The sequence below is a fragment of the Rhincodon typus genome, chromosome 19 (assembly GCF_021869965.1).
Source record: "Rhincodon typus isolate 14 chromosome 19, sRhiTyp1.1, whole genome shotgun sequence".
Lineage (NCBI taxonomy): Eukaryota > Metazoa > Chordata > Chondrichthyes > Orectolobiformes > Rhincodontidae > Rhincodon > Rhincodon typus.
The window spans coordinates 27,044,603-27,056,639 of NC_063350.1; the positions used below are offsets into that span (position 1 = coordinate 27,044,603).

At 40.3% G+C, this 12,037-nt stretch overlaps 1 protein-coding gene across 1 annotated transcript in view; it reads left to right on the plus strand.

Moving 5' to 3' along the window:
• Positions 1–224: 224 nt before the first annotated feature.
• The window catches only part of LOC109930785 (sodium/potassium-transporting ATPase subunit beta-1-interacting protein 3-like), a 179,394-nt gene continuing 167,581 nt past the window's right edge, over positions 225–12,037 (plus strand). Inside the window, exon 1 of the mRNA XM_020530212.2 lies at positions 225–492. Within this exon, the coding sequence (XP_020385801.1) occupies positions 439–492 (54 nt within the window). The 5' untranslated portion in view covers positions 225–438. The remainder of the gene's footprint in view (positions 493–12,037) is intronic.

The window sequence follows — 12,037 nt, forward strand, 5'->3', positions numbered from 1 at the left end:
TGATGTGGGGGGGGGGCGGTGGGAAATCAAAATGTGCCGGGGGCTTGAAACAAAACATTGATTGATATCGATAATAAAGGGGATGCCTGGCGATCTCCTCATTCTCTAGGAGATTGTTGTCTTCAAGTGTACAACTTCCGTCCGTTAGTGACCCTCCCTTTCTCCCTCCCTCTCTCTCTCTCTGTCAGCCTGGCACATTGATTGAACTGAACTTTCTAATCCACAAGGCAGCTCCAAGCGCTCCCTCCACTGAGTTTGCAGTCTCCTACACAGAAAGCACCTTACAGCCCAGCACTGAAAGCTGTTCACGTTGTACTTATCTCCCCATGTTCGTTATGCCGCTGGACCAGCCTCGCTGACTGCTTTGTGTGTCAACAACAAAAAGAGTTTTTAATTCGTTATTTCATTCCCGTTGTCCTACTCTCCCTTTATTTGAGGATGAGCTGTTGTACAGGGCGGTGTACCCTCATCTTCCTATGTATCGTTCAGCTGGTGAGTGTAAAATCATTCTAAAAAAAAATGTCACTTATCAATGTGGAGCATTGTCTTCTTGAGTAGGTTTTTTTTAAAGTCGGTTGTTTTAATATTTTTCTGATTTATTTATCAGAACTTCCAGTCAGTCAATTGTTGGGTCAATGTACTTAATTCAATTTCTTTTTACAACATGATGAAATTGCAGTAACTCATGGTAAGGTTCAAAAGCGGGTTGGAAAACAGCCGACAGGTTTATTCATGCCTTCATACAAAAGTCTGAGTATCTCAGTGCGAAGCGTTGTGCTACCAGAGTCTTTGCAATATGTAGACCCCTGTCTATCGATATCATGCAGTGGGAAAGCAATGATTGAAGCAGCGGGTTATTGTGGCACAGCTATTTGGGATTAGTGCTGTGTTGTGTCTGTCCTGGGTTTGTCCGGGCGATCTGGCGCATCTATCGAGCTGGCTGTTTCTCTCTTTTGTTCCAGCGAACAGAAAGGGTGACGCAAGGATCCTTTTCAGCGAGAGAGAAAAAAAAACATTGGCAAGGCGGTATCCGACTTTGTTTTTAATGAACAACCTCATAGTATTTCAAATTCGTGCAATTCCCTGAATTGACACGGCAGCGTGTTCTGCACAGGATACGTTCAGAGTGAACCCTTCATTTCTAGCGTAAGGCGACAGGTCTGCGGCGCAGACTTGGTCATTTGTCACTTCAGGCAGCGTGAGATAACATGCGGTTCCACGCGTTTGGTATTGGGGCTTTAATCACTGTCACAAAAACAGCAGGAGAACTTAATTCCTGCATTTACCTCCCCCCCACAACCACCCAAAAGCATTTCAAACGGTTGCCCCTCGCACGATGCAAAACACGGTTCTCTCCCTCCGTCGCGTTTCAAACTATTTTTACCCACTTGGCCTTCCCGGGTTAATTTCACAACTTCAAAACTAACCAGCGCTTTGAAGTGAGAATGTCATTCAATGGCTGGTTCAAAGTCATTAAAATATCTCAAAATCAAACTGATCACGAGGAGCTGATGAAAGAATTCTAAGAACTGAAAGTAAATACACTCAAATTTAACTACAGTGCTTGTGAACAGAAAGGCCTTTGAACAGTTTTTTCAAAGCATGCTGCTCCCCGCTGCATGGACAATGGTCCGGAGAGATACATATATTGGAAGGCATGGGAGTCTGTCGCAAGAAGAGGCAACAGTAGTCACTTTGATTTGTGTCCTAAATAGAGCAAGATTCAAAGAGATATTTGCTCATAATTCAACACTGAATTTGCAATCTCATTTGGAGAAGTCATAATGATGGTTACCGTAGAAGATGAAAATATCACACTATTGCCCTCTGATGTAAAAACAGAACGTGCTGGAGAAACTCAGCAGGTTTAGCAGCATCTGTGGAAAGAGATGAAGAAGAGTCAGATTGGAGTCGAAATGTTTACTCTGCTTCTCCCCACAGATGCTGCAAGATCTGCTGAGTTTCTTTCGCATTTTCTGCTTTCCTTTCAGATTTCCAACATCCACACATTACTTTTATTAGAATGCACTGTGAGGAGTTTATTTGTCCTGCCTAGAGGAAACTTGACACCTGGTGCTGTCCTTGAGCTGGAAGTGCTCCGTGGTACCACCTGTTTCAAAAAGTAGAAGTTGTTTTGATGTTTAGCAATTTGTTTTTACTATTTGAACATTAAGAGGCATGCTTGTTGAATTATTGACTAAACCAATTCACGAATGTATTCTGCACATCATCCTTGTGTGATCGATTCAGCAAAGAAATGTGTAGCATTTTAGTCTTAGTTTAAGGATATAGTATCAATATTACTTATGGTCTGGAAGTAAATTAATATTTAGTTCACATTGTTTAATGTACAATTTTACTGGGTAGTGTTGCAATATAGGACATTTTGAACATTTTCTTCTCGTAAAACATTCATTCTGCAGAAGACATTGGTTGCTATATTTAAATAAAAAGAAGAATGCATAGCCCCTAAACATTTTGGTCCTGAAATTATGATTGAACCTGGATGGCTAAATTGCCCGTAGTGCCCAGGGATGTTTAGGTTGGGTGGGTTAGGCATGGGAAATCAGGAGTAGGATAATGGGTCTGGGTGGGATGCTTTTCAGAGGGGTGGTGTGGACTTGTTGGGCTGAATGATTAATTTCAAACACATTACATTGCCATCATAGAATTCCTACAGTGTGGAAACAGGCCCTTTGGCCCAACAAGTCCACACTGACCCTCAGAGTATCCCACCCAGACCCATCCTCCTATAACCCACCTAATCTACATGTCCCTGAACACTTTGGGCAATTTAGCATGGCCAATCCACTTAGCCTGCACATCTTTGGATTGTGAGAGGAAACTGGAGCACCCAGAGGAAACCCACGCAGACACGGGGCCAATGTGCAAACTCCACACAGACAGTCGCCCGAGGGTGGAATTGAACCCAGGTCCCTGGTACGATGAGATGGCAGTGCTAACCACTGAGCCAACGTGCCACCCCAAATGTGAGCAAAATTGTTATATTGCTTATTATTTAGCATATTCTTTGTTTCTTGAAGTTTAGCATGGCACGTTAAAGGATTAAAAATGAGTTTCATTAACAGAAAAACATACCTGCACTTTTAATATGTTAGAGATTTTATTAATTTTGTCAGATATAATGCTTCCTATTCAACGGATTAAATACATTCAATTCAACTTCAGTCATCTTTTAGAATTTGTTTAAATGTTCAATTTATTGATCCTTTCTGAACTTGACTGTTGCCCTATGTTTAAATAAAGACAATGTACTGGGAAACTGGAGATCTGAAATAAAAACAGAAAATGCTGGAAAAACTCAGTAGGTCTGGCAGCAGCTGTGGATAGAGAAGGAGAATTAACATTTTGAGTCCAATATGACTCTCGACAGAACATTGAAATTGAAACCGAACACGGCTGTTTTGGTTCCCAATGTTCCAGGCCTTGTTGAGCCTCATAATATATGCTGAAAACTTAATTGTCAATGTTCTATGATCAGACAAACTGCTTTCATCAATAGTGATATAGTACACAATGTTGGGAATCTGAAAGAAAAGGAAGGAGGAGAAGTGGAAAAGTAACTGATCAAAAGTCGACAAAGATTATTGTTGAATTCATTGGCGCATTATTACCAGGCATTATTAGTGGGGTCACTTTCTAAGGATACGGGGCAGGCCATTTAGGACTGAGATGAGGAGAAATTTCTTCACCCAGAGAGTGATGAGCCTGTGGAATTCTCTGCCACAGAAAGTGGTTCAGGTCAAAATATTAAATATTTTCAAGAAGGAGTTAGATGTAGTTCTTAGTGTTAAACAGATCAAAGAGGAGGAAGCGAGAACACAATACTGAGTTGGATGACCTGCCATGATCATATTGAATGGCAAGGCAAGTTAAGGGGATGAACGGCCTATTCCTTCTCCTATATCCTATTTTCTATGTTTGTATGCAATCTTATTTGTTTTATATATTTTGTGTTAAAATTGCTCTCTTTATGAAGGATATAACTTTCCCCTCATTACTATTGAACCTGCTAATTAAATTACATGAGCAGAAATTGCAGTTTGGATTTTAACTAACAGACTGATTTTAGTGGAGATGGCAGGTTGGCAGCCCTGTGCCTTATGTACATGTCTTGGTCTGTCTTGAGAGCCAAACCTCATTAATGAATGTTACAAAATCTGTCCAGGGTGTGTAATCCACCCATTCCAGCCAGGTTCAACATTGGGTAATCTCAGCAGTAAGAATGATCAGGAAAAGGATAAATAGAGGTACGTAAAAGTGCTGGTGGTTGTGATCGCTGTAGTTGGGAGGTGGGGTTATTGGATGTTTTGTAGGATTCTGAAGAAAAGCTCCTTTACTTCCTGTCCACTGCCTCTGCAGTCACCTGACCTCAAACGTTCAGAAGGCTGTTAAAATGATGTATTTTGAAGGATCGAAAGCAAAGCAACAAGTTCTTTGTTACAATTTTAAATCCATTACCACATTACTTCCAGCGGTAGGGGCTCTGGAATGAGAACTAAAATCAGTTGCTATATGTTGCAAAACCCTTTGTTATTGCAAATCATTACCAGGCTATTAATGGCAGAAAATAAAATCGACAATATGCCGCATCCCAATAAAAGAAAGCCCTCACTGACCATTCACATGTATTTGTAAGTATTTGCAGTCAATAAATGTTTGATTGCTGTCTGATGAAACATATAGGTTGATATTGTTAGACATGCAACCACATGTGAGTAACCAGGGGAATATCGAGGGAATCTCTGGGATTTACAGTGGGAAGGAAGAGAAAGCAACTATGTCAGAATGATTTGGGGCAGGCGCATCCCTATGGTTATGCCCATGACCAAAGAGAGTTCTTTGATATAATTTGTAAGTTGATTTAACTTCACAGTGTGGTCTTTAGTAAATCACACACAAGTCTTCAAAATGACTGTGAAGCTCACTGATGAAATAACAAAAGCGTGACAGTGTGCACTGTAAATATTGTGGTGTGGCACAGTGAATATCCATGTCAGCATACATCGTTGTCCAAAACATAACATGTCGTATAGGCGAAGTTAAGTCTCACTAATATTTCAAACTGTGGCAATTATGTGACTATTGATATAATTAAGATGCATGCTTTCAAGAAATGTGGTAATTATTTAATGGAGTCGATGGGGGTTTTGGACTGGGTTCTGCCAGAACTCCACCCATTGGAGGCCCAGGATCATTGTGGATCCAGGTCATAGGTGAATGGTGACTGAGGGGTATCATGGAGAATCACAGGGTGTGGTTGGCAGCAAGATGGCTCACAGCAATTCTCCCCTCTCCATTGCTGAGCCTCTTCTTCCTGTTGCCAGTTTCCTTAATCAGGCAAAGAGCCTTTGCATGAGAAACTCCCTGGAGGTCCATAATAATCCTGAGAGGGCTTGTGTTGTGGTCTCCCAGCTTGGAGACTGCCCTGTCTGCCATTGGATGAATATCAGCAATAGTGGGCTGAGGTCCTTAAGAGGATAATTGATGGCAGGGTGGGAAGGCTATCTGCTGGATGTAAATATAAATTGTAGACTTGTATTGACAGATACTTTCTTGCTGCATGTTGTATTTGTACTTTTACTAATCTTTTATAAATTATGATCTATTTTAGAAACCAGATTCTGTTACAATTATGACTTACCATGAAATGGTCTTGATTGTTATGGGCTGAAATCATGGGACTTATGATTAAACAGTTTACTGTCTTTTCTGCTGTATCTCTTCACTGAGAACAGACCAGTAATAGTTCATTTCTCTCAGTGGTTTATTGTCTAATGTAAGATGTGGCTTTATTTTAATTAAAAGGAACAATGAGTGTACTTGCTTCAACAACATCACTGAATAAAAACCATGTAAATGACTGCTGTAGTTGTTAAAATGAAGCTTTCACACAGCTCTTACTTATGCAATTCTGGAAAATCAATTTAAAGAAACAAGGAAAGAGCTTGGATTCATACAGCATCTTTCATAACCTCAGGAATTCCCAAAAGGCTTCACAGCCAAAGAATTACTTTGGGTGTGAAATTACTGTTATTTGATTTTTATATTTATGTATATACTTTATTCATGGTTATCATATGTCTAATGATGAGGGAAGTATATACTGGTAGTATTAGCATGAATGTTTTTCATTGTAAAATCATGGGATGTGGGCAGTGCCAACAAGGGCGCCCCTAACTGCATTTGAGTAGTTTGTTGAGAGCCACTTTTATGAACCACTAGAGCCCATATGCTGTAAGTATACCCATAGTGCCAAGAGATAGGACCTTCTTCTGGATTTTGACCCAGAGATGATGCAGTGATGCTATTATATTTTCAAACCAAGATGTTGTGTGACATGGAAGAAAATTTGCAGTTCTTGTGCACCCATGTATCTGCTGCCTTTGCCCTCCAAGGTGATAATGGTTATAGTTTTTGAAGGTATTGTCAAAGGATCCTTTGAGAGTAGTTTCAGTGTATCTTTTAGATGTTACAAACTGCCACTGTCTTGATGGTGAAGGGAATAAATGTGGATGGAATACTCCTCAGCAGGCTGTATTGTCTTGGCTACTGGTGAGCCCCTTGAGTGCTTTTGAGCTGTGTTAATTCAAAAAGATGGAGCATATTCCATCACACTCTTAACTTATGCCTTATAAATGATGGAAATGCTTGGGACAGTCAGGAGATGAATTACCTGATTATGATTTCCTTGCCTCTGACCTTACCTTGCAGGTGCATTACGGTCAGTGTAATTAAGTTTCAGGTCAATGTTCAGTTGTAGGATTTGATGTCAAGGAATCTGCCATTGAATGTCAAAGGGATGATGGGCTTAGTTAGACTCACACATGGTGAAAGTTGTCATTGTCTGGTGGCATTTGCATGAATGTTACCTGCCACTTACCAGCCCAAATCCGAATAATGCCAAGCCCTTGCTGCATACAGGCATGGACTGCTTCATTTTCTGAGGAGCCATTTCAAGCCCATTTGATAAACCTAAAGTATGACTTCTTGAAGAATTGGTAAAGAACAAGAAAGTAACCAATAGTGTACAGTGTTTTCTTGTTTAGGGGTGGAATTCCTCCTGTTTAACGTTCCTGAGAGATAAACACAGTATAACCATTGCATCTCAACTAAGAACCACAAAATCATGGCTGATTATAACTTTAGCCAATTGCAGTATAAGATCATAAGAAACTTAATAAGTAGAAGTGGGTTTTATGGTTCAAAATGCCCACTTTACTATTTGATAAAACCATGGCTAATCTTTTGCTTCCCAGTCCTAATGCACATCTGCTAGTTGATTGTCAACTTGTAATACAACTTGGTCAATTTTCCTTCCCATTGTCTTCAATAGAATTCCACAACTGGTCATTTTTCATCCGTTCTGAATGAAATAACTCCACAGTGGTTGGTATCTCATCAACAAGTCACCCTTTATTCACACATGAACAGTCTTTGACTCTAGTGAAGCCTCTTCAGCATCAGCTCTCAGAGTGCTGAAATCTCTGACACTTCCCTTTTTGTCTGTCAGCCAGGGGTCCCTGATTGGACCAGTCAGGGAACTCATTCCATACTGGTTGACCTCGTTACAATCACTCTGAATCTAAGGACATAGGCCGGTCCTTTTTCCTGGAGAGCCTCCTGGGACGTTTTAGCACTATGTCAGATTCCTCCAACTTGCCTTCTGATGTAATGCACGGGAGCTTGCTTCTCGTGCCAGGAGCGCCTTGGTAGAATTTCAGTCTCTTTTTCTGGCAGCAAAGGCATCGAGGCAGTTACTTCTGTCATGTCCATCTCTGATGGAGAGGACTCATTAACGCTTGACAGAGAGGGTGCACCCTGTTTGTCAAGAAGCCTTTCTGACTATTCCGAGGAGCAGGGCATGTTTTGCTCCCACACTTTTTGAGACTTTGTGGCTTTCGTATGGCCCATGTGCTTGTTCCGGACTGTCATATCTACCATCATTTTATACGTCACTGGTCCTGACCTCACATCGATGATGTCCATGCAGGGCCATTTCCATGATTCTTACACTAAACTTTGTCCCCTGTATCGAACGGTCTCTCTCACTTGGCCGAGTGTTGTGTTTGGCATCGGCATTCGTGATGTCGTTTCACTGTTCCCCCTCCTCCAGATCCAGGAAGATCAGATTTAACCTGGTGTGGAGTCTTCAACTCATGAGCAACTCTACTAGTTCTGTCTCTGTAGTCGCATGTGGGGTGGTCCTACAATCAAATAAGAACCATGATAGCTTGGTATCTAACGAGGTTGTAGGCTGTTTCTTCAAGCCTGCCTTCGAAGTTTGGACTGCTCTTTTAGCCAGACCATTAGGTGACAAGTGATATGGAGCTGTCCTCATATTTCAAATCTCATTCAGTCGAAATGCTCATAATGAAATAAAGGGATGTTGGAGCATTTCTTTACAAAATGCATAATTGATATAAAATAAAACATTTCCATTCCATGACTGCTGTAATGCTTCATTTCGTATCTCATAGTTGCTTCCATGAGCTCAAGACAGATCTTGTATTGTATAAACTTTGCAATATTTACAAAGTTGCAAACTGTGTGTGACAGCAATATCTGTTTAATCTTGTCTGTTAGAACAAAATACAAAACCATTTTTTACATGACCATTGAACTGAGAAGTAAACCAATTAGCAATAACAAGAAGTTCTGGAAGTCTGAAAAAATACAGTAACCTGGAAATTTTCCATGAAATTATTTACACTACCTCTCATTTTGCATAACTTTAATTGACACAAAAGCTTAGTGTGCAGGGGCAGCAAGTAATGAGGAAAGTGAATAGGATATTTCCATTCTTGTGAGGGGATTTGAACACAAAAGGTAAGGAAGTTATGCTTCAGATATGCAGGGTGTTGGAGCACTGTGCACAGTACTGTCCATCTTATTAGGAAATGTTGTAAATGCATTGAAAGCAGTTCAGAGAAGGTCTACTAGATGAATACCTGGAATAAACAGATTCTCCTGTGAGGAAAGGTTGGACAGCTAGGCTTGTATCCGCTGGAGTCTAGAGGAAGGAAAGGTGACTTGATTGAAACATATAAGAAGGTTCTGACAAGGTAGAGGTGGAGAGGATGTCTCTCTTATAGGAGAATCAAGAATGATGGTTCAACTATTTAAAGATCAGTGGTTGGCCATTTTAAACAGAAATGAGGAAAATATATTTCTCTCAAACAGACAGGAATCTTTGAAACTCTCTTCCTGAGAAGGAGATTGAAGCTGAGTTCTTGAATATGTTTAAGGCAAAGGTGGATTTATTCTTGTTGAGCAAAGGGGTGCAGGTTATCAGGGGTAGGCAGGAATGCATATGTGAGGATACAATCAGCTCAGCCATGGCGGAGCAGGCTCGAGGGGCTGAATGGCCACTCCTGCTCCTTGTTTGTATGTACGATGTTCATATATCATATATTGAGACCAGGATTAACTTCCAGAGGAAGTTAGTCCTACTCCTAGATTCCCTAGTTAATTTTGGGTATGGAGATATTATTTTATGAGGATGGGTTGTTTAATTTGGGCTGGTACTCCATGGAATCTAGAAAAATGGGAGGAGACTTTATTGAACGATATAGATTCTTAGGGAGCTTCACAGTGTGGATGCAAAGAGGTTGCTTCCCCATTTAGGAGAGTCTAGGGCCAGAGGGACATAATCTCAGAATTAGGGGTGACCCATTTAAGACAGAGATGAGAAGAAATTTCTTTTTTCAGAGAGTTGTGAATTTGTGGAATTTTTTACTGCAAATGGCTATTGAGATTGTGTCATTCAGTATATTCAAGGCTGAGTTGGGTTTTTAATCAATAAGGAAATCAGGGTTTATGGGTATAAGGCAAGAAAGTGTGTTGAGGATGATCAGATTAGCTATGATCTCATTGAATGGTAGAAAAGACTTGATGGGTTGAATGGCCTCTTACACTCCTATGTCTTCTAGTTTTACAGTAATAAGGTACAACGCAAGAGCAATCTATGACTGAACATTACCTGTAATGTGTATTTAAATAAGCAAGGTCAGCCCTGTCAACTATCCCAACAAGCTAAACACATTGGCCTTGAAATTACATTGAATGAATATTAATATGCACTGAAATCAGTTTTAGAATAATCTTTTATCTGTTTACTTTTTGGAATGTTACCCTAAGTTAAAATAAACAGGTCATTTAGAAAAGAAGCATGGAAGCATTGAATGGTTGCAACCCCCGAGGAATCCATGTAGCCTGCCATGTCTGAGCTGGCTCTCTGCAGGATCAACTCATCAAGTTCCACTTTCTCACTCTTTTCCCGTAACCTATTTCTTTTTTTCTTTCTTTGTATCTATTCAATTCAATTTTGAAAAAACCACAATTACATCTGCTGTCGCCACAGTCTCTTGTAGTGCCATCCAGTTGCTAACTCGCTGGAACAAGGGTTATCCTCTTATTACAGTTATTTTGTTTTGCCAATCAACATTTTTTGTGTTAAGACCTTGCCTCAGTTTAATGTTTTAAAATATGTTGCTTAGATTTAGCCTATTGTCAAGCTGCAAATAATTTCACATAACTTAATCTGAAATCAGTTATACCATTTTGTATTATTAGTATTTTGATTTAGAACATAAAACATAGAACAGTACAGCACAGAAATACACCCTTTGTATATCATATCTGTTCTGACCATGTTACCATTCTAAACTAATTCCATCTGCTTGCACATGGTCTGTATCCCTCTGTTCCCTGCCTGTTCATATGTCTGCCTAAATGCTATCGTATCTGATCCTACTACATATGCTGGCAGTGAATTCTAGGCACCTACCACCCTCTGTGTAAAAAAAATTTGCATGCCTCCCTTAAATGTTTCCCCCTCAACTTTAATCTATGCCCCCGAGTATTTGACATTTGCACCCTGCGATAAAGATTCTGATTATCCACCCTATCCATGCCTCATAACTTTATATTTGTCGACCATGTCATCCCTCAGCCTCCGATGCTCTAGCAAAAACCATCCCAGTTTGTCCAACCTCTCATTATAGCTAATATACTCTAATCCAAGTAATATCCTGGTAAACCTCTTTTGCACCCTCTACATCTTTCCTATAGTGTAGAGACCAGAACTGCGCACAATAATCCAAATGTGGACTGACTAAACTCTTATGCAGCTGCAATATGACTTGCCAACATTTATACTCAGTGCCCCGACTGATGAAGGCAAACATGATGTACGCCTTCTTTACCATCTTATGTTCTGTTGCCACTATCAAGGAGCAGTGTACTTGAATGCCAGGATCCCTCTGTATAATAAAGCTCCTAAGGGTCTGGCCATTTATTGTATACTTTCCTCCTGCATTTGACGTCCCAAAACGCATCACCTCACATTTGTCTGGTTTAGCTCCATCTGCCATTTCTCTGTCCAACTTTCCAACTGATCCATAACATGCTGCATTCTTTGATAACCTTCCTCACGATTCACAACTCTACAAAATTTTGTGTTGACTGAAAACTTACTACTGAGGCCACCTACATTTTTATCTAAGTTGTTTATGTAGGTTATAAACAGCAGAGGTCCCAACACTGATCCTTGCGGAACATCACTGGTTGAAGATCTCCATTCAGGAAAACACCCCTCCAAAACTGCCCTCTGTCTCTTATGACTGAGTCAATTTTGTATCCAGTTAGTCAACTTAGCATGTATCCAATGCAACTTAATATTCTGGACCAGTCTACCTTGTTAAATACTTTAATAAAGCCCACGTAGACCACATCGACTGCCTTACTCATATGAGTCATCTTTGCTGCTTCCTCAAAAAATTCAATCAAATTATTGAGACAAGACATCCCCTGCATAAAGCCATGCTTACTATCCCTAATAAGTTCATTCTATTCCAAATGTAAGTAAATTTTGTCCTTAAGAATCTTCTCCAATAATTTCCCTACCACTGATGTAAGGCTCGGTGGCTTGTAATTTCCTGGATTATCCCTGTTGCCCTTGTTGAACTAAAGAGTAACATTGGCTATTCTCCAGTCTCCTGGGACCTTGCGTGTG